This window comes from Nilaparvata lugens, chromosome 1 (genome assembly GCF_014356525.2).
Source record: "Nilaparvata lugens isolate BPH chromosome 1, ASM1435652v1, whole genome shotgun sequence".
Taxonomy (NCBI): domain Eukaryota; kingdom Metazoa; phylum Arthropoda; class Insecta; order Hemiptera; family Delphacidae; genus Nilaparvata; species Nilaparvata lugens.
This window is the reverse complement of record NC_052504.1, coordinates 3,871,301-3,899,170: the sequence shown is the minus strand read 5'-3', so window position 1 is coordinate 3,899,170 and position 27,870 is coordinate 3,871,301. Positions and strand designations below refer to the sequence as shown.

The 27,870-nt window shown below is 33.0% G+C and overlaps 1 protein-coding gene and 1 long non-coding RNA gene across 2 annotated transcripts; one reads left to right on the top strand and one right to left on the bottom strand.

Annotated features, from left to right (window-relative positions):
- Positions 1 to 1,844: 1,844 nt before the first annotated feature.
- Positions 1,845 to 25,605, bottom strand: LOC120348737 (sugar transporter SWEET1-like). Its single transcript, XM_039428057.1, is given in 7 exon segments — positions 1,845 to 1,885; positions 1,888 to 1,933; positions 12,343 to 12,462; positions 14,162 to 14,317; positions 20,961 to 21,084; positions 22,909 to 22,986; positions 25,254 to 25,605. Coding segments are annotated over 7 exon segments (777 nt in total). The 5' UTR covers positions 25,466 to 25,605.
- LOC120351304 lies at positions 16,730 to 17,922 on the top strand. Its single transcript, XR_005571303.1, has 2 exons — positions 16,730 to 16,886; positions 17,816 to 17,922. It is a non-coding gene; the product is annotated as an uncharacterized LOC120351304 (long non-coding RNA).
- Positions 25,606 to 27,870: the final 2,265 nt, after the last annotated feature.

The following is a 27,870-nucleotide window of genomic DNA, read 5'->3' as shown; positions in this document are numbered from 1 at the left end:
CGTATTGAAATCTTGAAGAATTGAAAATAGGCCTATAACCATCACCAGTTGATTAAGAATCTATAGGCTATGCAAAATTTCAAGTTAATCAGTTGAGTAGTTCAGACGTGATGATGCGTCAAACATAATTTTTCTATCTTGTATTTATTTGTATGAGCCAGTTCTTTCCTTTATTATAGTATAGATAAAACATAAGATTTGTAATCAAGAAAACCTACTGTACGTAATAGTTATATGTGCAACTAGTGCGCAAAGTGACAGTTTGCTGCACCGAAAGAAACGTTTACGCCCGAGCCGCAGGCGAGGAACTTTGCGCACGTATTTCACATTAAATTTTTCCTACAGTTACCATTGAATATGAAAAGTGAGTAATTATGGGTAAAATTCCCTGAAATCCATCAAATTTTTGTGTGTGTGATGCTGTTATTAATAAAAACCTTAATTTATTGTCAAATTGAATAATGTAGTAGTAAATGAATGAAGGCTGTGTACTGAATTTGGTGGCTGTCGCTGTCCACGATGTCCTTAATATTATTATAACGTGCACCACAGTCACAGTTACCAACTTAATTTTGATTTTGCTGCACTGGTGCTCCATATAACCTACTAACTATTTTGCGTTGTCATGCTGCAAATCTGGAGTACGCAAAGTACTCACTTTGCGCACTAGTGCGGAAAAGTGATTCTTTGTGGCCTGCAATCAGTGCAGAAATGGTCACTTTTCAGGGTATCTGTAGGAAATAGTTATTTGTGCAACTAGTGCGCAAAGTGACAGTTTGCTGCACCGAAAGAAACCTTTACGCACGAGCCGTAGGCGAGGGCGGAATGGTTTCTTGAGTGCAGCAGAGGAACTTTGCGCATTTCACATAACGTATTTCACATTAAATTTTTCCTACAGTTACCATTGAATATGAGAAGTGGTTTTGACTATGGGTAAAACGATTGCTAAATCCATCAAATGTTTGTCTGTATAGTTTTGTTATTAATAAGAACTTCAATTTATTTTAAACTTGATAATCCAATTGAAAATTAATAATCGATATGTATTCAAATTAAAAATTAAATTAATCCAATTAATTGAAAATTTGAATAATTTGAGTAAATCTCAATTTCTAAATAATTTTTCAACCAATCAATTTATGAATGAAAAAAATATTATTTCAAATAACTTAATGAATAATTAATAATATTCAAAATGTATAATTTAATGAGTTCTCATTTTTATTTAATTGAAAATCAGAAAAATATAGATCGAACAAATTCGCATTCAAATACACGCCAACAATGTCAACAGCTGATTGGGATGGCTGCAAGATAATACGCAAAGTATTAAGAGTATGCAAATTAATACTTTGCGCACTAGAGCGGAAAAGTGATTCTTTGCGTTCTGTAATCAGTGCAGGAATGGTCACTGTTCAAGGTACCTGAAGGAAAAAATATATTCTTCCCAAAAGATTCAATGGGACTATCAATACTCGTCGATCATCTGATGGACTGAGTCACTACCTCCGTAAAAAAGCCGTAGCGCATCTGTGGGACGTCAGCACAGGTAGGGCTCCTACACCAATAAAAACACTAGCATAGGTCAGCTGAAATCAACAAATTTTGATTGGTGTAAAGAGTCCTACCTGTGCTGACGTCACATGAATGCACTACGGCTTTGTTTACGGAGGTAGTGGATAAGTCTCAACACGAAACTAAGAAGAAGAGTATTTTCACTGTACTGAACACGTAGGCCTACACTGATACAGGTACTGATTCAGCAATTTTTCATGCTTTCTATCTGTTTATACAGAGTTAAGTATATGAAATGACATGGACTAGATTTTTTTACAAATACTGATTTATTCTTTCTTCTTGACATCGACAGCAGGATATATGAAGATAACATTAGTTGACCACTGAATACAACAAATGCCATGCCTGTCTGAATCTGAAACAAAAAAGAGAACGGTTAATTATTTTAACTTTGTGTAGCTCAGACACTGTTTTACATTTGCAAATATTTGAAAAACACTTACTTTTCTTGGCGAAATGAGGTATGCATTTCACTCCTGAGGAGGATCTTCGCTTCCAGAGAGAACAGAATGTATGTTACATTCTATCCTCACTGATCGCTTCAGCCTCACGTTAAATTATTAAATTTTGGAAACAAGCATAAGTAAATGATTGATTTTCAATAATATTGATTCTGGTCTTAGAAGAGAACAACCAAACGTAGAGAAAATTCACAGTGAAAGTTTGTCAAGTCATTAAAAAATTAAAGCTTCTCATGTGGAAAAGATTGTCTATCTTCAAATGGTATTTCAAAAATATTCTCCGGGTGTAGATCCACCTCCTCCAGAAAGAGAAAAATAGGAGTGTTGTGAAATGGGAAAATATAGAATATATACCCACACTGGAGAAACACACATACAGCTTCATAAGCCCGCACACAATCTCATGACGACCAATAGTCTGTCAGTATTTATTTATGAAATAGAATTATAGTAGGCCTACCCTTTGAAATTAATAAAATAATAGATTAAGCATAGAAATTATAACAACTAGTTTCAGAACTCACACCATCGTCAGGTAGAATTTCAAAGGGGACTATGATTCTATTTTATAATAAATATCGGGGACCGAGCTTCGCTCTGGAGTACAAAAGCATAAGAAATTTATTACGAAAGAAGAAATTATAATAACATTCAAAACATTCATACAGAAATGTTCTATCTAATCACAGTAAATTGAGATTAATTCCCAGAGGAATGCAAAAATTTCTCTCACAAAAGCCGGTTGAATTTTAATCCTGAATAATTTCACGTGAACCAAATCAGAGAAGACCACTCAAAAAGATGGATCTACTGGAATTAATCAGGATTGAAAATAACCCGTCTTCTTTGCAATCGGAACCAAGTACCTGACTGATTGAATGATTACAGAAGTTCAACAGCTGAGTCATAATTTTGACACAGTCCCACACTCATGAACTCGCTCACTCACTTCAATCACCAACAGACGACGAAATAATTATTATCAGCTGTTTTCCCAAGGATGAATCATAATTATCCTTTTAATGTCCTTCAGCGAGTTTTCCCAGGGATGGGATGTAGTGCAATCGAATATTTATATTAAAAACGTACTATGTTCTGAATTTCGTGAGAATTTTTAGAGCTGTTTCCGAGATCCTAAGAAATACAAACATCTAAACATAATTATAAACAGAAATTGCTCGTTTAATAGTATAGGATAGAAGAATGTACCTATAGTGAGGTCCACGTTATAATGACAGTGGATAAGGATAGGAAAACAGCGTTGCCGATCCTCCGCCTTAATTAATTATATTTCTACAATGTCGAAAACAGATTTGGCACCATTGCGGAGCTAGAAAAGGATAGTACTACCTGCTTTGTTGAATGATAGACAAGGATAGCAACACCAAAGTTAATTAAATACTGTCAATATAACGTGGACCGCACTATAGCCCTGAATTCACACATTGTAAGGAGTCTGTCAGTAATATAATACAGACTGCATGAAATCCCGTCATGAAGTCAGCAACACTAATGTTTATTAAATACTGCCATTGACAGAATCCAAGGTCAGGGCAGTGGACTGTGAATGATAGTTGATATAAATACCTACAAATAAATCTTTGAATTCTGTGCATAAAAATACTGATAGCTTGAAGTGTGGTAAGTACACCAATAAAAGACTAATGAATCAACAATATAAGATTTAATAATAAGATAATAATAGGCAGATGGCCACATACAAAAACATTGAGTCAAATATCTTGAGATCAATAAAATAATAATAGGCAGATGGCCACATACAAAAGCAATTGTAAGTAGATTAAGTCTTTGAATCTTTAAGTCTTTAAGTCCTTGAATCTTTAAATAATAGGCAGATGGCCACATACAAAAACAATTGTAAGTAGATTAAGTTAAATATCCTTAAGTCTTTAAGTCTTTGAATCTTTAAATAATAATAGGCAGATGGCCACATACAAAAACAATTGTAAGTAGATTAAGTTAAATATCTTGGGAAATTACAACATGTGAATAATGTAGAGAAATACAAAATTAATAAATGAAATTAGGTCAATGACATTAATGACCATTGAAGCCTGACAATAATGAAAAGGTAGTTAATGATACCTGAAATGAATATAAATTGAGTGCTATAATGAAGATTATTGCTGCAAGGTACAATATTAATGATTAAAAAATGACAATAAGCTGTAAAAAATGCTCAGCAAGTAACATATATAAAAATATATGCGGCATAGGCCTTCAGTGATTTGAATGTCAAGATAGACTTCGACCAAACAATTAATAGGCGTCACTGGCCTTAAAATATCACTTAAGAGCTAAGGGTAGCTAATAAATACAATGTGAAGATAGTCCAGGTTGAATATAGGCGACATGGGCCTTCAATGAATTGAGTGTCAAGATGGACATCAATTAGAACGATTAATAGGCGACAGTGGCCTCAGAAAAATCACTTGTAAAGCCAAGGGTAGCTGTCAAATCCAATAAATTAATAGTTGCTACTATTGAATACAATTATATAGGCGTCAGTGGCCTCAGAAAATCACTTGTAAAGCCAAGGGTAGCTGTTAAATACAATGAATTAATAGGCGTCGGTGGCCTTAGTGAATTGAATGTCAAGATAGACATTAATCAAATAATAAGTAGGCGTCAGTGGCTCAGAATTGAATGTCAAGATAGACATTAATAAATCAATAAGTATATACGTAAATGAAATTGAATAGAATGATTTACATAACCTGAATAAAATTTTGAAGAGGAGATGCGGCCAGGCAGACAGGCAATGACTCCGCATTCCCACAGGAACAGGACATCAGCAAGCGATGAAGTGATCTGGCATGCGATGACAAGCATGGAACCGTCTACCACAGCAGGTGATCCCCCAGTGGAAATGTAGGCAGGAGTAAGTAGAATTCCAAACGAATAATCCGATCTTCAAGTTGTGGAGTTTTTGGATTGATTTCCAAACGGTAGAGATGATGAACTTGAAAGTTTGAGTTTCACGAGGTGAAGCCAATTGTAGAAAAATGGCAATTGAAGCCTACACGAGGTTGTAATTTTTGACAAAGTTTATCAAAGCAATATGCGAAGCAATCATGAATAATTGAATCACAATTGAAGGATGGAATAAATGAATTAATTTGTAGAATAATTCACACTTTAAAAACGTTCTGTAGATCAAATAAATAGCGATGAATGCTCACGTGAGGTTGCAATTTTTGACAAAGTTTATCAAGGATTTAACAGAGTAAATGAGTGAAGAAATCGATGAATAATTGAATCACACTTGAAGAATAGAACAAACGAATTAATTTGAAGAATAATTCACACTTTAAAAACGTTTCGTAGGTCCGATGAATTCAGATGAAAGGTTTAGACCGGGCGCAGGATGCACACACCGACTAGGAACCATTGCAAAGACAAATATGCGAAGCAATCGATGAATAACTGAATCACAACTGAAGAATAGAATAAATGAATTAATTTGTAGAATAATTCACACTTTAAAAATGTTCTGTAGGTCTGATGAATTCAGATGAAAATTTAGACCAGGCGCAAGGTACGCACACCCGACTATCCACCATGAAAGACACGGTGACGCTGCAAGCTACAATGAAAAAGCAAGATGCCGGATGTGTTAGAAACGTAGGTAAGACGTATGCAACCGCCTGGCGAAAAAGTAACAAATATCTAGAAAGAAAGATGCCTAAAGACAAGATTAAATTCCAAAAAATCGAATAGTAAAAATATTAAAATTGCAATGGCAAATAATCCGACGAAAGAGTATGAATAAAGGATAGAAAACCAACTTGACTAGAGTAGTAACGTGAACCTTGACTGTGACGTCACTGTCAGCGCAGACGCACAAAATGACAACATGATGTCTACGTAGTAGCGGAACGAGTAACAATGGAACCGTTCAATAAATGCTTTGTCAGATTTTACATAAACTGGGCCCCTTGTGTCATACGGGGTATGGCACAATAAGAAAAAGTAAGAAATATGTAAAATCTGGCAAGGCTTGGAAGTTGAAAACTGGTCCCCATGTGAGAACCAGGGGAAAAAAACAATGAAACCTAAAATACAACATGAACCATAAGAGCAAGGGGATTAACTAGAATCCTCATCAATGGGAAGAGGTGCTAAACTCGAAATAGCTCACTTAAAAGTGCCAGAGGGAGTGAGAACAGTGACAACATGAACCTTGTCGTCCTTACCGGGATGAACTTCAGTAATGCGCGCCAGCTTCCAAGTGGCCTGCGCGGAACCAGGATCCTTCAAGATGACAACCGTACCGACCTTAAAATTTTCATAATTGTTCAACAATTTGCCTGTTTTCTGAAGAGTGGTTAATAAGAAGTACAAGATTTGGGGCCGCCTACACGAATGGGAATAGGACCGGCGTAATCCGAACCACAATTGTGAAAGTGAACATTAGCCTGAACGCGGGCCGCAGGTAAACTACCCATGATTTGCTCAGAACGAAGAGCTGAAAAGCGAAAACACATATGCAATGCCTCAATACACTTTTGATGGTGCGACGGGTGGAGGGAAACCAAAATCGTTGTCTTACACTGGCCATGGTGGCCTGCACCCCAGCATGACTTAGACGACGATGGTGAGCAACAATCAATGCACGAGTGAATTTGTGATTGCTAGGCAACAATATTTGATGTTTGTAATCAAATGAAGCATTTGCATTTTGCAAACGTCCACCAACTCTGAGCAGAGAATCTGAGTGAATGAATGGTGACAAGGCTTTAATAGAACTATTAGGCAATAGCTCCTGATTTTGACGCAATGCTTTGAGTTCGGCAGAGAAAGCTTCTTCTTGAATAGATTTGAAGATACAATTTTCAGCTTCTGAAATTTCAGAGATAGCTAATTGACCAAAGCGCGGAGCGACTGAATTTTGTTTTTTACAATTATGAATGAACCGTAGAACATATGCTGTTGTATGAACGATTTTGTGATAGGTGGAGCAACTATTGATTATACCTGAGATAACATCATTATGAGAAGAAGTGGTAGCTAATACCTGAACTGAATGAGAACTGATTTCCTGAACTGATTTCTCTAACTGATGAGAGACATCATTTGAAGTTAGAAAATTCGATGTGACCCTACGGGGAGCGGCCACAGGTGAAGCGGGGAGGCACGAACGAGGTGCTGCAATAGGACGAATAGCTTTACAAGAACCAAATATGACCCAACCTAGACTGGTTTTCTGAAGAATGGGAGTGTTTTGAGCTAGATACAATTTACCAGGCTGAAGAACAGATGCAAATATGCCAGCACCAAGTAACAGATCTACAGGTTTAGATTGATCAAACAATGGATCCGCTAATTTGAGTTCAACGGGAATTGAAATTTTGGAGAGATCGATGTTCACACTAGGAACATTAGATGGTATGCTATCAACTACAATACAATTTTCTTCAACCGACCACGAACGATCAGATGAAGACAAGCAAACTGAATGAGAAACAGATGATTTGGTCTTATTCTCACCTACACTATGAATCAAAGTGTCAGAATACAAGGTAGCAAGTGACAATTTTTCAGCCAACCTAGTTGACATCAAATTACAATCAGAGCAAGAGTCTAAAAGCGCGGTTGCTTTAATAAATTCCCCACTAGAAGTTTGAACCAAAACCTCGGCAGTAGGTAACAAAGCGACAGTTGATTGCTGTTGCAAACACAGAGACGAAGTGGAGCTCATTGTGACATGAGAGTTCTTCTGAGGCTGTTCTGCATGAGAAACAGCTTGCTTAGTTGCTTCCGCATTCTGAACCATGACGGAATTCAAAACAGCATTCTTACCATTGGAGGGAGCAAAGGATTGAGAATGAAAAATTTGAAGTTACCTTATCCTTAGAAGTAGGCTGAGTGTCCCGTGATTGAGGATACGACCTGTGAAGAACAGTGTGGTGACTCTTGCCACAAAGTGTACACGATTTGTCCGAACAACATGATTGGGTGCGAAAGGCTTGAGGCAATTATAAATAACCTTTTGTCACGGACAGCATTCCAACGATCAGTAACCTGCAACTCAATAATTCATTACAACGATTTGGAAAATGACCAACAGAATTACAAAAACTTCAAGGTGACATAGAAGAGGTAGTAACCTGCATCCTAGCTTGAACATTCGATTGATTTTGATGGAACTTCGGCTTGCAATGAGCACCAACCGAGTTGGATGTACTTTGCTGTACATTTCCTTGATGATGGCTAGCTGAGCTTGAAGCAACAGCTTCCATGATTTTGCATTGTGATTCCAAAAATTCCAAAATTTATCAATGGTGGGAATGTCGTGTATACCAACACTCTTTTCCCATTCTCGAACAGTAGCAGTATCCAACTGCAACAACATTTTGTGCATTACAATAAGTCCTTGATTTGGACTCCATTGAAGCGCTTCGAGCGCGGTAATGTGGGACTTGCAAAAGTCAATGAATGCCCGTAATGATTGCGGACAGTTACGCTTTATGGTAGGCGGAGATTCAATTGCCGTGACGTGCCTGGCAGCAATTAATCTCTTGTTGTCATACCTCTCCCTTAAGAGGTTCCATGCAAGCTGAAAACCATTTTCGTCAGCTTCAATGTGTTCCACTCTAGCAAGAGCTTCACCACTGAGTGATTGACGAAGATAGAAAAATTTCAATGAATCATTAATATTATCTTGATTACCAATAATATTAAAAAAGCACTTGAGAATGCTTGCCATTTTGAAAGCTCCCCATTGAAGCGTGGAAGCGGAATCTGAGGCAACTGAAAATTTGCCAAAGGTGCGTTTTGAGATGTTGCCGCTGGGAAGCACCAGCAGTGGCCTCATTGATGCGTTGTCTGCTTTCAAAAGCAGTTAATGCAGCGTTTGCCTTAGAGGTAATGGAGATAAATTATTGAGTATCTCAAAATGAGTTGAAGTGTCCTGTGCTTGCAACTCTGAATTCCATAGTTATTGATGTATCTTATCATACTTAATTCTAAGTGAACCTAGTTCGTTTTTGACAGTCAACAATTGATAATAAGTGGCTTCAGTGTCCACAACATAATCACTATAGCTGGTTATGAACCAATCTATTTCGTGTGTAATTGTCTCTTGCATTGGAAAGCAGAAGGCTCAGGAAGTGAATCTTCCTCATGATCAGACATGCTTAAAAACTAACAGAAAAACCTGAGTGAATGAAATGATGCTGCACTGTAGCAATGCGATTGCTGCGCCAATAAGCAACTTTGGGCACTGGTCCAGTACGCAGAGAGGCACGCCTGTGCGTTTGAGGCAAGTTGTATCAAGCTTGCTGTGCGGCGAGTCAAGTAGCGAGCTCGCAAGGCGGTGTGGTATGCCGTGTGTTGTTTTCTCAATGCGCAATAGCCGTCTGTGACCAGTTCAGTGCGGTTCAGTCTCTCAGGGTACAAGATAGTTGATAGCTGGTGCATACACGTCGCAGCATGCTTTGAGTTGCAGCCAGTACTGAAAATTTGAAACAAGTGTATGAATGCTTAATATTAAACAATATAAACATACAAAAGTACAATGAAATAAAATATACTCTAGAGTGGGACCTAATCATTGGCGTCAAGCTAGACTATTAGGCACACGGTCACTGGAACCCTAAGGTTCAATTGACCAAGAAATGGGTAATAAAAATTAACAATTATCCTAGGTAACACTAGATCAAAAAATGAATGGGCCGGAGGACCAATTTTTATAATTGGTCCAATTAACAATTATCCCAGGTACTGGATCAAGAAATCTGGCCCGGATGAACCAACTTTTATGACAGAATCCAAGGTCAGGGCAGTGGACTGTGAATGATAGTTGATATAAATACCTACAAATAAATCTTTGAATTCTGTGCATAAAAATACTGATAGCTTGAAGTGTGGTAAGTACGCCAATAAAAGACTAAATGAATCAACAATATAAGATTTAATAATAATAAGATAATAATAGGCAGATGGCCACATACAAAAAACATTGAGTCAAATATCTTGAGATCAATAAAATAATAATAGGCAGATGGCCACATACAAAAGCAATTGTAAGTAGATTAAATCTTTGAATCTTTAAGTCTTTAAGTCCTTGAATCTTTAAATAATAATAGGCAGATGGCACATACAAAAAAATTGTAAGTAGATTAAGTTAAATATCCTTAAGTCTTAAGTCTTTGAATCTTTAATAATAATAGGCAGATGGCCACATACAAAAAACATTGTAGTAGATTAAGTTAAATATCTTGGGAAAATTACAACATGTGAAATAATGTAGAGAAATACAAAATTTAAATGAAATTAGGTCAATGACATTAATGACCATTGAAGCCTGACAATAATTGAAAAGGTAGTATTAATGATACCTGAAATGATATAAATTGAGTGCTATAATGAAGATTATTGCTGCAAGGTACAATATAATGATTAAAAAATGACATAAGCTGTAAAAAATGCTCAGCAAGTAACATATATAAAAATATATGCGGCATAGGCCTTCAGTGATTTGAATGTCAAGATAGACTTCGACCAAACAATTAATAGGCGTCACTGGCCTTAAAATATCACTTAAGAGCTAAGGGTAGCTAATAAATACAATGTGAAGATAGTCCAGGTTGAATATAGGCGACATGGGCCTTCAATGAATTGAGTGTCAAGATGGACATCAATTAGAATGATTAATAGGCGACAGTGGCCTCAGAAAAATCACTTGTAAAGCCAAGGGTAGCTGTCAAATCCAATAAATTAATAGTTGCTACTATTGAATACAATTATATAGGCATCAGTGGCCTCAGAAAATCACTTGTAAAGCCAAGGGTAGCTGTTAAATACAATGAATTAATAGGAGTCGGTGGCCTTAGTGAATTGAATGTCAAGATAGACATTAATCAAATAATAAGTAGGCGTCAGTGGCCTCAGAATTGAATGTCAAGATAGACATTAATAAATCAATAAGTATATACGTAAATGAAAATTGAATAGAATGATTTACATAACCTGAATAAAATTTTGAAGAGGAGATGCGGCCAGGCAGACAGGCAATGACTCCGCAATACCCACAGGAACAGGACATCAGCAAGCGATGAAGTGATCTGGCCATGCGATGACAAGCATGGAACCGTCTACCACAGCAGGTGAATCCCCCAGTGGAAATGTAGGCAGGAGTAAGTAGAATTCCAAACGAATAATCCGATCTTCAAGTTGTGGAGTTTTTGGATTGATTTCCAAACGGTAGAGATGATGAACTTGAAAGTTTGAGTTTCACGAGGTGAAGCCAATTGTAGAAAAATGGCAATTGAAGCCTACACGAGGTTGTAATTTTTGACAAAGTTTATCAAAGCAATATGCGAAGCAATCAATGAATAATTGAATCACAATTGAAGGATGGAATAAATGAATTAATTTGTAGAATAATTCACACTTTAAAAATGTTCTGTAGATCAAATAAATAGCGATGAATGCTCACGTGAGGTTGCAATTTTTGACAAAGTTTATCAAGGATTTAACAGAGTAAATGAGTGAAGAAATCGATGAATAATTGAATCACACTTGAAGAATAGAACAAACGAATTAATTTGAAGAATAATTCACACTTTAAAAACGTTTCGTAGGTCCGATGAATTCAGATGAAAGGTTTAGACCGGGCGCAGGATGCACACACCGACTAGGAACCATTACAAAAGACAAATATGCGAAGCAATCGATGAATAACTGAATCACAACTGAAGAATAGAATAAATGAATTAATTTGTAGAATAATTCACACTTTAAAAACGTTCTGTAGGTCTGATGAATTCAGATGAAAAGTTTAGACCGGGCGCAAGGTACGCACACCCGACTATCCACCATTGAAAGACACGGTGACGCTGCAAGCTACAATGAAAGAAGCAAGATGCCGGATGTGTTAGAAACATAGGTAAGACGTATGCAACCGCCTGGCGAAAAAGTAACAAATATCTAGAAAGAAAGATGCCTAAAGACAAGATTAAATTCCAAAAAATCGAATAGTAAAAATATTAAAATTGCAACGGCAAATAATCCGACGAAAAAGTATGAATAAAAGGATAGAAAACCAACTTGACTAGAGTAGTAACGTGAACCTTGACTGTGACGTCACTGGTCAGCGCAGTCGCACAAAATGACAACATGATGTCTACGTAGTAGCGGAACAAGTAACAAGTGGAACCGTTCCAATAAATGCTTTGTCAGATTTACAGCCATTATAACGTGGATCTCACTGTAGTCGAACTAATTGAGATTAAAATTAATTTTTGATAAAATTTAAATTATTTTATATATACGGTACCTGTATTATAGGTTTTCCAATGATCCGGCCGTAGACAAACCATAACGCAGTTGTAATGGAACCAAAGAAAACAATTGGAAATGGTATTTCCTTTGTACTTTTCTGTCTGATGGCGTCACCCTGAAAATTTTAAAACATTCAAATTCGAATTCAAATTTATTTTCTCAATAAACATACACAATTATAATAATATTATAACATCTAAAAATGCTTTACCAATACGACTGTACCTTCATAAAAACTTGTTAGAATACGGTAACAATTTTCTAATCTTGGAGAGTTCTATTAAACTGTTTAACTTAGATGTAATTATCACATAATACTGATTGGAATAGTATACACCTGGTATACAGAGGTCCAGTTATAATGGAAGTGGAGAAATATAGTAGAACAACGTTGCCAAACCTCTATCTTGTCAATGCCTTCTATAGACTGTATATAGGATATAGGATTATTTAGGTAATATTAACTGTTCATTCTCGTTTAAAAGTATCAATGATCTTTTATTGAGCAATAATTATATTTTTCAATAATTTCATAATGAAGTTTTCATAGTTAAGATGAAATATTTTGTTAATTATTGATTGGTCTACATTTTGAAAAGACGGTGTGGTAACAGAGCAAAGCGAGAAAGAGATGGCCGCTTTGTTGAATGATAGTCAAGGATAGCAATACCATTGCTAATCAAAAACACTACCATATGTGGACCCGACTATAGAAGTAGTTTTACCAAAAATAGATGGCATAACAAGATATCCCATGGTATAGTTGAAGTTCCAAATTTCAAACCGATTTTTTCTAATCAAGCCAACTACTGTTTATTACTACTGTCTATTACAGTATTACTGTTTGTTGGGGTGAGAGTGTGAGAACGGCACAATATGAGAGACTCCAGCGTCACATAGCTTCACGAAAAAGAGCTTCGGTACGAGTTACCAGTGAAATTTAGAATGAAAAAACTGGAATTTTGTCAAAAAATATCACTTATTTATTATGGAATAAATAAGGGATTATTTTATATTTTAATTATTTCATAATAAATGAGTTTTTTTGGCAAAATCCCAGTGTTTTCATTATGGATAGATATCACATATATATCACCATGCAGCAACAAATGAAATTTAGTACATGAACGCCATATATCATGAGATATCTTCCAATGCTATCTTTTCTCTATGGTTATACTAAAAAAATACAACTCCAATAATGAAAATGACATTATATAGAAATATTATTAACATTTATATTCATAATAATTGTAGGCTAAAACTCTCTATTATACCACTTCTCCATAATCAAATTTGTTGAATGAGAATTGATACAAAACTGCAGTCCTGTATTAATGTCTAATAAATGTGGATATGACAATATAAAACTGTGTTTTCTCAACTCTTCATAATAGCTATGAAAACAATCATGAATATGGTGGGGATAAATGGATCATACATATTAATATTTATAATATTATTATGGCATCATTATATTATTCGTTGAACCTTTTTGTTCTTTTTGTACTCAATTTAGAAATTTATCCTATAGTACAATATTTGTGAATTAATTAATTCATTCGACTTACATACAATTGAAAATTGAATTGACGTTGAGGATCTGTTCCAGTCGTACCGTTTCCAACTTTATCCAGTAAAATATCGTGTATTTGGAGAGAATGTAACCGTTTGTAACTTTAACTAAATTTGGGAGAGGAATGGCACAAGGTTACCTTATTTTATCTCTCCCTATCATTTTGATTATGTACTTATTGTATGAATCAATAGAGAATAATTGAGTTTTTTATGTAGTGTTTAATATTATAACTCACCGCTTTCATCAACTGACTTCCAAGCATCATGGCTGATATGATGAGCATGAAAGTGCCATATCTCAGCTCCACTACACTTTTATCTTCTATGTAAGTGTAGGTGAATAATGCGCCCAGGATTAAAGTCCACCATCCTACACTGCTTTTCAGCTCGTCCTGGTAAAAAATTAAGAACATCTTTTGTTGTATTTTATACTATAGTGAGGTGCACGTTATAATGGCAGAGTAGGAAGATAGGAGAAAAGGGTTGCCAGATCTCAGCCTTGCCACCCAAACAGCTGATACTGGTATATATCTGATGAATTTAACTGTTCATTAATGTTGAAAATAGTTAATCATATTTTATTTGTCAAGAAAATATTTTTTTTAAAGATGTAATAATAAATTTTCATAATTGAGATAAAATATTTTGTCAATTAGTTGAATTTCTACATTGTTGATAAACGATATGGCAACATCGCAATGCGTGAAAGAGATAGCGCCATCTGCTTTGTTGAACGATAGACAAGGATAGCAACACCATTGCAAATCACACACTGCCATTATAACGTGGACCTCACTACAGCCGGAAACCCGTGCTCTGCAAGGGTCTATTATAAAACTTGACAAACTGAAAACTTGGCGTTATGAAATCTTGAAGAATTGGAAGTAGGTCTATAACAATCCTCGGTTAATTAAGAATCTATATGCAAAATTTCAAGTTAATCAGTTGAGTAGTTCAGAAGTGATGATGCGTCAAACATAATGTTCCTATCCCGAACGTGTATAAGCCAGTTCTTTCCTTTATTATAGTATAGATGACACGTTTTGAAGAAAAAAGGTAGCCTACTATGAAATTATTTCTTTATTAGGCTATAATTAAATATTTAAGTAGCCCTATTGAAATACTTTAGTAGAAGCTCTTTTATTATATTGAAAGATTTCTATTATATTATTTCCCAATAAGCAAAATCAACTTGAATCGAAATCAAAACAAGCTCGTTTTGTCAAATGTGAGGGCTTGATTCAAGATTTCGTTCGCATGCGTTTAAATCGAAATGAGTTAATTTCAAGAGTCCGTTTATACATCGTTCAAGCCAGTTTCGAGCTCGAAATGCAGGCTCTAATCATAGGCTGGTGCTGCGAGCTAAAATCAAGGTCGCGTTGCGAGCTCTTTTATTATATTGAAAGATTTCTATTATATTATTTTGTCAAGTAATAAATGATTGTTTGATATTACCGTACTTGTGCTACAAAAAATCACCCTCATAGCTTAATTTACTTTGTACAGATGGAAAAAAGTTGCATTTGTTCAAATGCTATAATTAATGAATAATTATTATTAAACGAAAATCCCAATTAAATATGCTGTAGATCACTCCGAAGACTTCTGCTACTGTAAATATTGACAACAGGGTAACAGCTAGATGGAAATTCGATGAGTGCTACTATAAAAAATTATTTTGTATACAGGCCGTGATAATTTTGTAAAATTATTTTTCAGCCCGGGAATCGAGCCCAGTACCTCCTAATTACCGGTCAATGCTTACCCTTACACCAAACTGACAATCTCTGGATAGGTTTAATTCACATTGAACTGAATATAATGTATTTTCATTGTTGATTTTATTTCAATTTTTTTAAACTTTGCTTAACAGAATCTTTCAAAAATTAAATATTTAATCTACAGACTTATAGCGTGAGATAAAAGATTGTAAAAAATATAATTCATGGATCAAATAGTTTTTTAATAGTTTTTATTGATGGAAATATGGTGTACAGTAATCTTAGTTTAATTCATATATATTGTTTCAATCAAATATTTGTCATGGAAATTTTCTATCATTAGAATATCAGAAGCTGTTTGGTGGTGTGTTTTTTTGTGAAAATATAAAGAATAAAGTTGAATACCGGTAACGAATTCAAGTTGAATGAAATAGTATTCACAGAGTATAGTGAGGTCCACGTTATAATGGCAGTGTTTCATTATCAATATTATTGCTATCCTTGTCTATCATTCAACAAAGCGGATAGCGCTATCTCTTTATCGCTTTGCTCTGATGCCAGATCGTCTTTTAACAATGTAGAATTATTAATTAATTAACAAAATATCTCATCTTAATTTGGACAATTATTTATGAAATTATTTGAAAAATGTAATTTCTTGCTTGATAAAATATATTTGATTATTTTAAACGAGAATGAACAGTTAATATTACATCAATAAACCTGTATCAGCTACCGTCTATAGTAGGCATTGACAAGACTGAGGTTCGGCAAGGTTGTTCTCCTATCTTTCTCCACTGCCATTATAACGTGGACCTCACTAGGTGTACTGGTACACATAGGTTTAACAGTACAGTAATTCTGTAATATTTTTTTATAAATAACATCTTGCAATAATTCTCTCCCTTTAGAAATTTCTTACAGTATTCAAGATAAAAATAATCCCTATATTGTTCCTAACGTTGTACCTTTTATTTCATAGCATTAAACTTTACTTCAAGATAACAGTTTATCATCTATTTGAGCAGTATTGCAGTAAGTTATACTTCACATAACATTTAGTTGTTTTCAATTGAGCTAAGTTATAGTGAGTGAAATTATGGCTTTGACTATGAGATCATTTTTCAAATATTTTATACTTACTTTGTTTATCTTGACCATAAATTTTTGTCAGTACTGTAATGGACTACCTCCAAGGAAAGAATTTATGCCTTGGTATCCTCAGATACCAATAACATCTGTAAGATATTTTTCATTACAATATATTTCTAATAATAGGCTACTTTGTTGAAAATGGTACAAAAACCACATTGTACAGTATAATTTATTATTGTGATATTTACTTGAGATTGTTGAAAGCTTACCTTACTCTCTCTACTTCTTTATTTATTCAGACATGTACAATATTATTACACTTATGTAAGAAGGCACAACAGACTTATGCCCAAAACCGTCCCTTCTCAAATTTATATTACAGTCCAAATCAAAATGTAGGTTGAGCTACTATCACTTATTACTTATTATAATAAAAATTTACACTTCAAAAAAGCAAAACAAATTTGCCTATGAATAAGTTAATGAATTATTATAATATATTACTATTATTATAGTTATTATTATTATATTTATTAGAATTTATTAGAATTATTATATTATATACTATTACTTACAATCTATTATTAAATTTTAGATGGATTATTGTTGTATTTGTCAAGCTAGACTCTATTTGGTTTCTGTATATGTATTTATGAGTGTGAATAAATTTGAATTTGAATTTGAATATTGCAACAAAATTGTTGGATTTGTTTCGTAAACATGACACCAAAGTTGATCGAAGTTATAATGATTTTGACTTTTTGACCATCATTTACTCCTATAACCAATTTAATTCAGCTACTACTTGTTAATAATTCAAGCTATATAATAATAATTTTTAGAAAACAACTACCTATATCAATAAATAACTATAATTAATATTCATACAAGAATTTTTCCAGAATGCCCACTAGAGCTTATTCTGATGTTGATTGAAAACTTCTGAGCATTACTTCTCACAATAAAATAGATCCCTCTCAATAGATTTTACAAGATGTGTTATTTAAAATTTATTTTCAGTCTTATCTGGATTTGACATGAATACCGTAAAGACTTATTAATTTTTTTTTACAGTGCGTTTCTGGGCGAGAGGTGGATTCATGCTATATGGGCAGCTATCATGATACAAAATGTGTGTTTGGATTCTGCTTCGTCAAACCCTACAAAAGAGATTGACTTTTCTTAAAAATACGGTAGTCATCAAACATATTTTTGAATTTAAAATATGCATCCATGTGAAATAGTTATACCTACTATAATAAATATAATCATTCCTTTATAATTATTGTATTAATTTACTCCAAACCTGCATTTACACCAAAGTTAATAACTTAATCCTTATAGATTCTATTAGATTGAACGGAACTTGACAAACACATATGTTCGATTCATCATGTGTATGATAAGTTATGTTCAATCTAATAGAATCTATAAGCATTAACTTAATCCTTATAGATTCTATTAGATTGAACAGAACTTGACAAACATATATGTTCCTCATGTGGATGATAAGTTATGTCCAATCTAATTATTATAATCTATAAGGATTAAGTTATTAACATTTTGTTAATAACTTTGGTGTAAACGCAGCTTAAATGTGACCTAATGATTTGTATCAATCTATTTGGATCAACAGTGTCTTGATATAATGTGAACTGTGCTACATAGTGAAGGCTGTTATTGTATTTGAAGCGATGAGCGATCGAAAATGAATTAATTTCTCACTCAAAATATTCCATTTATTTATCGACTTATTCAATACATATAGGTACTCAAGTTGTCTTTATATTAATTTATATGTCCTAACAATTACTATGTCTTACAATTACAATTAACTATGTACCGTCAAACCGGCTAACTTGGGACAGTTTAACCCCTTCCCTCCAATCCCAACTTACCAGCTGTCTGTGCAAAACATTCCGAGTTCTGACATTGTGGATTTGTTGGGAACACATCATTGAAAATATTTAATAACGTTTTGAACATCTAATTAACAGCTCAGATACTTTTTTAACAGTCATAACAATCTACTATCACTAACCTAGAAATTGAGCCTTTAATGACTTCTATTGTGAACACTCAATTATTAAACACAATTATTTTATCTATTATTCAATTATTTTACAGTTAACGTTTTTATTATGAATATGAAACATATTATTCAAAATCTAATGTCACAAGTTAGCCTTCAACCACTCAATTGTCTTATTTCAGGCAAATTTTTTTGTTGACCCAAGTTACCCAACCTCTGCGGGTAACTTGGGACACCATATATTTTTTTTCAGAACAGGTTGGAATAATAATGAAATTGAATGTTTATATTTGAAGTATTATTAAAGACCTAAGTTTCGAGCACAAGAGAAATAAACTATTAAAATAATAATGGAACTGAATTGCAAGTCAAAGTTGAAAACTGTCCCAAGTTAGACGGTTTGATAGTATAATGAACTATTGTAATTGTGTTGTTATGGAAGCAATTTTTGGGAGAAATCCTGTATGCTTCCATGTTTTTCATAAATAAATAAACAATTATTTATTATAATTACAGTTATAAATAAATTACTAAAAATGGCTACACAACTTGTCAAAGTGGTCATATAATTTCCAAAACTTTAAATGAATGTCAAATAAAATTATTTATTTATTTACAGATGTAAATTACTGAGAAATTGCAATTATTCAAATGCTAATGAATTAATCATTATTATTTGGTCTAGTGGATAGAGTGCTTGCGTAGCAGCATAGAGATCCCGGGTTCAAACCCTCTCAATACCAAAAGTTTTTTAACCAGATCACTCCCGTGTTATCGGATGGGCACGTTAAACTGTCGGTCCCGGCTGAAGTATGACAGTCGTAAGGCCCATTGACGGCTTAAATGATATATTCAGGCGGTGGGACCTTCCCGCAAGGGACTCCCCACCAACAAAAGCCATACGAATTTACTTTTTTAATCATTATTATTAAACGAAAATCCAAATAAAATGCTTTAATTCATCCCGAAGACTTCTGCTACTGGTCCAGTCAAATGTTTTTTTTTCAGGAATAAACAGCCCCGAAAGAATTTTTCTCGACGGTTCTATATGTATTTTGGGGCGCTGAATGCGAATCTGAAATTTTCTGACACGCCAGAGGGCGGCTTCACCCCCAAAACGACCTGAAAACTTCCTGAAAAACGACCATTTGACTGGATTATACTGCAAATATTGACAACAGGGTAACTATATAGTAGCGCTCATCGAATTTCCATCTAGCTGTTTACCCTGTTGTCAATATTTGCAGTAGCAGAAGTCTTCGGGGAGAATTACAGCATTTAATTTAGATTTTCGTTAAATAATATTAATTTATTTATTTTCTTTATATCCAACTAGCAGGTAACCCGTGCTCCGCAAAGTTTTCATCAAAAACTTGACCTACTGAAATATTGAAGAATTTTAAATAGAGCTATAACCATCCTCGGTAAATTAAGAATCTATATGCATAGTTTTGAGTTAATAAGTTGGGTAGTTCAGACGTGATGATGCGTCATTCGTGAATTTCCTATCCTGTATGTGTATAAGGAAATTCTTTCCTTCATAATATTATAACCAGTGCTCCGCAAGGGTATCCAATTGAAAACCTTCTTGAAGAAATAAATTCAATCTTGAAGACTTGAAAGTAAGCCTATAACCACCACTGGCAAATTGAGAATCTATGTGGAAAGTTTCAAGTTAATCAGCCCAAAAGTAGTTCAGACGTGATGATGTGTCATTCGTGGATTTCCTATTCCGTACTTGCATAAGCCAATTCTTTCCTTTATCATATTATAGATTATTCTATACTCATGCAATAGGAAATGTGATTTTTCCAAGATTGAATTTTACAATTTTGAAGGATATATGCACAAGAACATTTGTAGCTTTTTTTACAAAACATTGGTTTGTATTTATGTTGTATCTTAGTATAGTAAAAGTAAATTCGTATGGCTTTTGTTGGTGGAAAGTCCCTTGCGGGAAGGTCCCACCGCCTGAATATATAATTTGAGCCGTCAATGGGCCTTACGACTGTCATACTTCAGCCGGGACCGACAGTTTAACTTGCCCACCCGATAACACGGGAGTGATCTGGTTAAAAAACTTTTGGTTGTGAGAGGGTTCGAACCCGGGATCTCTATGCTGCTAAGCAAGCTCTCTCTATCCACTAGACCACGGATCGCTCCATGAAATCTTAGTATAACACTCACCTTGTTCTCAGTATACTTGGCATAAATTGCTATATAAATCAAGCCAAGGAAGACGCCCACACCGTAAGTCAATATTAAAGGAGTTGCTCCAAGAAGTAATCCTTGCTGGACCTGGAGTAGACACCTGCAATCATTTTCGAAAAGAAAATTTGTTTTTATTCATAGAATAAAACCATAGAGTAAAGATACTGTTTATTTAGGCTTATTATTTGTCTACCTTTTATTATTGTCTGCCTATTATCAATTTATTGTCTGCTTAGACGTCTTTGGGTGCTCTCGTGGCAGATTCCACAACACTCTGAAAGACTTAAGGCTGTGCAAAGGCTAAAAATAAACTTTCTACTCGTGATATTTTTCAAAGTTTTTTTATTTGTATATCATCAAGCTATCAAAATGCAAAAGTTTTCTCAGGAAAACATTTTTTTCTGATCATTACTTTTTGAGATATGAGTACCTGAAGTATAAATTTTCGGGACAGAACATTTCAAATTTGGTAAGAGATAAATCCATGATATTTTTGGAGGATAGATTCTTCATGGTATTGTTGATCTGTTAAAACAAAAATTTTCTGAAAATATTAATTTTTAAGATAGTTAGCCTATTTAATTTACTAAAAATAACCAAAAATAACTATTAGTTGAGTTATTTTTGGTAAATTGAATAACTTTCTCAAAAAATGATATTCTCAGAAAAATAAATTTGTTTTACTAGATCAACAATAGCATGAAGAATCTATCCTCTAAATCTCATGGATTCATCTATTACCGAATTTGAAATGTTCTGTCCCAAAAATTTATACTTTAGGCGCTCATATCTCAAAGAGTATAATGATCAGAAAAAAAATGTTTTCCTGAGAAAACTTTTTCATTTTGATAGCTTGATGATATAAAAATCGAAAAACTTTGAAAAATATCACGAGTAGAAAATTTATTTTTAGCCTTTGCTCAGCCTTAATTATTTAGGATAGATATTTGTGACAGGTTTCTGTATGACATTTTTCTTATTTTTTATAACATTTTTTTCTCAGTGCCCACATGCTTCTTTGTTCTGTATTTTATGGTTTGTGTCCATGTAAGATATTCTAAGTTCATATTTTTCCACATCTCATCTTTTCTCCTGGAAAGTAGATTCCGCAATAAATTTAAGATAGGAAAACCCCATATTTCTATTGTTAAAACGCTTTTTTTGTTATTAATTCATTTTGTTCTCATTTTATTTTACTCTTGTTTTATTCTTATAGCTTATTATTTATTTCAAATCTAATTTTTGAATGAAGAATGTTGTGTTGTTTCAAGGAGACATATAATCGTTTAACCTGTTGTATCCATGTATGTATTTATGTATGTATGTATGTATGTATGCAAATAAAAAATCATCATCATTTATTTCTGATAACACTTATACTATATTGTAGCCTACCCTTCTAATATCATGAGACACCTTTTTCTTATTGAAACACAAATACTATCAAGTCCTGATTGCACAAACACCTATTAAATTTCAATCATGATTAAATATTTTCATGATTCACGAGAACCAATCAGCAGTGATTGCTTTTTTTTAAAAAAAGTTCTTCTTGGATTGGTTCTTGTGACATTTAATCAAGGTTAAAATTTAACAGGATTTTGTGCAACACAGCCAAAAACTTCTTGAAATTATTTAACTTGAAAGATAAAATTTGCGTTGAGCCGCGTTTACACCAAAGTTATTAACAAAATGTTAATAACTTAATTTTAATAGATTCTATTCGATTGAATTTAACTTTTGTTAATAGCTTTGGTGTAAACGCGGCTTAACAGTTTTCTAAAAATGGGAGTATCATGATCATACGAATTTTGATAAATATACTGTATTGAATAAGTTAATTGAAAAAATTATTTCGCCAATAACACCCTGAAACCTGTAATTGAATTATTTATTTATTGAAAATTCAAAACTTTGCACTCACCTTGCTATGTGTTGTGTGAATACAAAGGGAGGAACGTATTTGGCCGACTTGTTTTTCAAGATATTTTTGCATATCAATCTGAAACAAACGAAATAAGCCTCAGTATACATAAACCGTGAATATTTAAGATCATTTCTAATTATCTGAAAAATAATTTATCAGAAATAAGAAAAGGATCAATCAATTCAGTAGGCTTGTTAGTTTATCAACACACACGGATGCGTATAATTTATTTATTTATTTATTTTATTTATTTATAATTTTTACAAAGTAGCACTGATTGGGAGAGAAAAACTAAGGATAATCCTTGTACCATTTTTCTCCCAAATTTAATTTGGTACCTACTTTTTAATTCAAGGTGCCTATATGAGTAAAAACTGCATACAACAACTGTACTATATTATACATTCATATACATACCTATATAACCGTATTTTATTATTTAATGTCTAGTCAGCAGTAATTATCAACCTATAGTGAGGTCCACGTTATAATGGCAGTGGAGAAAGATAGGAGATCAACGTTGCCGATCCTCTGTCTTGTCAATGCTTTCTATAGACGGTAGCTGATACAGGTTTATTGATGTAATATTAACTGTTCATTCTCATTTAAAATAATCAAATATATTCTATTGAGCAAGAAATATTATATTTTTCAATAATTTCATAATGAATTTCCATAATTAAGATGAAATATTTTGTTAATTATTAATTCTACATGTTGAAAGACGATACATGGCAACAGATAAAAGCGAGAAAGAGATAGCGCTATATCCGCTTTCATAATGAATTTCCATAATTAAGATGAAATATTTTGTTAATTATTAATTCTACATGTTGAAAGACGATATATGGCAACAGAGAAAAACGAGAAAGAGATAGCGCTATATCCGCTTTGTTGAATGATAGACAAGGATAGAAATCCCATTGCTAATTAAACACTGTCATTATAACGTGGACCTCACTATAGTTATAGAGTGAGGTGCACGTTATAATGATAGTATTCGATTATTGACAATGGAGTTGTTATATCCTTGTCTATCATTCGCACAAAGCAGATAGTGCTTTCCTTTTCTAGCTCTTCAACGTTGCCAGATCGTTATTTAAACCAAGTAAAAATAATGTAATTAATAGTCAAAATATTCAATCTCATTATTTAAACCTTGAAAATATATTTTCTTGAGGCATAAAATATAATTGATTATTAAATTTAAAACAATAATGAGCAATTAATATTAAGTACATCAGATAATTATGCCGGTATCAGCTATCTTCTATAGAAGACAGTGGCAGGAAGAGAATCGGCACTGATTTTTACAAAAATCTCCAAACAGCCTTATCATATAACGAACGCAAATTCGTAATGAAAACCACTTAATTCCAATTGACTTGATCAATCTGCATGTAATTTCCAATTAGATTAAGATCAAGAGTTGGATACAGTAGCTGACAAAGTAATAATTGAAGTATTTTATAGAATAGAATTATAGAACCCTTTGAAATTAATAAAATAATAGATTAATAATACAAATAATAACAACTAGTTCCAAGAACAGTAGTCAGGTCGTCACCACCAGCGAATTTATCAATTAAGGTAGGTATAATTTGTTGTGATGATGTTTTCTGAATCGTCCACTCCCAGCTGTATTAAAAATTTCTTCAATTTCAATTTAAATAAGGATTTTGAGACGTCCTGAAATACTATGTGGTGTGGGAAGTGACGAGCCAAGTTACGGTACAGAACATGTGTTATAATAATAATAAATACTTAATAAATTAAGTATTAATTTAATAAAAAAATGGAAGAATATCCCTTGATTTATACCGTACATTTTGAGAATAAAAGTAATTTTTAATAAATAATAATCTAATAAAAAAGTGGAAGAATAGCCCTGAATTTATACCGTAAATTTTGAGAATTGAAGTAATTTTTAATAAATATTAATCTAATAAAAAAGTGGAAGAATAGCCTGAATTTATACCGTAAATTTTGAGGATTAAAGTAATTTTTAATAAATATTAATCTAATAAAAAAGTGGAAGAATATCCCTGAATTTATACCGTACATTTTGAGAATTAAAGTAATTTTTAATAAATCTTAATGTAATAAAAAAATGGAATTTATACCGTAAATTTTGAGAATAAAAGTAATTTTTAATAAATATTAATCTAATAAAAAAAATGGAAGAATAGCCCTGAATTTATACCGTACATTTTGAGAATTAAAGTAATTTTTAATAAATATTAATCTAATAAAAAAAGTGGAAGAATAGCCCTGAATTTATACCGTACATTTTGAGAATTAAAGTAATTTTTAATAAATATTAATCTAATAAGTCATCTTACCCAGGTGCTATTAGGAGGCCTATCGAAGAAACACTTGCAGCAGTTCCTATGAGTTGTTCAAAAGATTGATCACCCATTCTGTACAAAAAATTCAACAGAAAGTTCACAGGATGGTAAGGTAACAAAAAATAAGAACACAATTTAACAACATGTAACACACTCCTGATCATTGTGAATTTTGAACATGTTCTCAACAATGAACGTTTTTGCATTTCTCAATAGAAAACTTGTTTAGCCTACTTATCAAGATTGAGTATTTCACTGTATACTCTTATCACTTCAAATTGATACACAAACCTTTCTTTGTTATATCGTATTATGTTTGTTCGTGAAATAAATGAACTAATTGAAAAAAATTGTATATTGAACAACAAACTGTTTATTGAGCTATTTAGTAGGTAGCCTAGCGCTGTACCGTACGTGTATAATTGAAAATAATAAGGTTTCACTGATAAAAATTGATGTTTGTAAGATGAATTAATACGATTTCTTTGGTGACTGATAATGATAAAAACGTTTTATCAGGTATCAAAAGATATAGTATCGACTGATAACTATCAAGCTGGTTATTGTTGAAAATTATGCCTCATCAGCAGAGATAGGATTTTGAATAGGCTTTTCGCTGATTCGTCATTTTATTATTGTAAAGAATAGTTCATGATCAAATAATATGTATCAATCAATGAAAAGCGGATGAAGTGTCGATGTTTTTAGTTGTAAAATTTTCATGATAATGAATAAATCTCTAGAATTAAACGGTAAAAGCAGGCTGCTGGTTGAATGTTTTAGTTTTTCATATCTATATACGGTAGGAACTATAGCCTAATTTTTATAATATGAATGAAACCCATTATTTATTTGGGACTTCATAGTTTATCCAGTAAGCTGATTGAATTATTTTAAAAAAAATATTAGCTGCAAATGTTGGGTACCTATATACTATAGTGAGGTCCATTTTATAATGACATCGGAGCAGCGTCGCCGATTCTCTGCCTTGCCACTGCCTTCTATAGAGGACATCTGATGTTCTGCTATGAGATTCCAGCAGTATTTATTTATTTTAAATCACTTGAAAATGGCATTAATGTGTGAGACATGTTGTGATAAAATAATTCAAAAGGGTACTGAGATTTATGTTTTATATATAATTATATTAAAATTAGCCCTAAAGAAAAAAGACAATACATCAGATGTGATATCAAATGTTATTCTTGTTTAAAATAACCAATTATATTTTATTCATCAAGAGAAAAATTCACGGTTTTGTTCAATGATTAGTAGAAATAAATTTTCTCAATTGAGATAGGATATTTTATTCATCAAGAGAAAAATTCACGGTTTTGTTCAATGATTAATAAAAATAAATTTTTCTCAATTGAGATAAAATATTTTATTAATTCTACATTGTTAAAATACGATCTGGCATCAGAGCAAAGCGAGAAAGAGATAGCGCTATCCGCTTTGTTGAATGATAGACAATGATAGCATTGCTAATCAAACACTGCCATTATAACGAGGACCTCACTATAAAGTATTGTACTTACGTTTTACTGGAGTAACTTGACTTCAAAAGAGCATGCAAGTATGTATATGCTACCGCACAGTTGTGCAGTGTTCCTCCCGTACTTTTATTATTGTAAATTTAATAATATCAACTAGGTACCGTTACAGAATACATTAAAATTAGACCGATTGTTTAACTAACACAAGCTATTCCTCATCAAACTCTGCACACATTTCAACAGTCTTTGAGAGTCTGGAATGCAATCACTTCAACTTCTAACAGTGAACAGATAAAACTGATACTTTGAATCGTTTCGTTCGGAGTGTAAAAACTGACTGAGATTAGAACAGTTTGTGATATTCACTCCCGAACTGTCAGAATATTCTGTACATAACATATCAATGCTACCCATTCAAACAATGGTGACAGATTGCAGTGAATCTCACTGTGCAACTTGGGAAAGGCCAAATCACGGCATTGTCGAATCTATAGATATAGTTTTAGTGTGGGAGTTAGGAGTGATATGCAGTACTATATTTTGTATATAGATATAGTAACTGTAGAGCAACAAGGTCAACCACTCTCACTGAATTCTCTATCCACACACAATGAATTACTTGAACAGGTTATTATCATGGTAGAGTATATATTTATGCACTCAGTTTAGTACGGTATTGAATTTGTCAATGAACGAGGTGACTTGATTGTAATAATGATTTTAATGCAATATAAAATAATGAATTTTAGAGAAATAAAAATAGAAATATAAGTACCCTTTTTTAAAAAGTGTTTACTTAGGTACGACATGTTTTGGCTATGATGCCATTATCAAGTAAATTACTTGAAAACATATCATAAGTACAGTACCTACCGTAAACAATTTAAAAAACAAAATTATTTCAATTTCTATTCAAGAGTAGCCCTAATGAATTTTAGAGCTAGAATTTTAGGCTTAGGATTCGTCTCAACATCTTTTCTTCATTTGATGAATTGCGTGAAATTTTTGAGAATCCCATGAATTCTTTGACTTTACAAATAATATTCATTGAACATTTAAAGCATACGGTACAAAGGCATTGTTATTCATAAAATTATTAATTTTTTTTAAGAGAT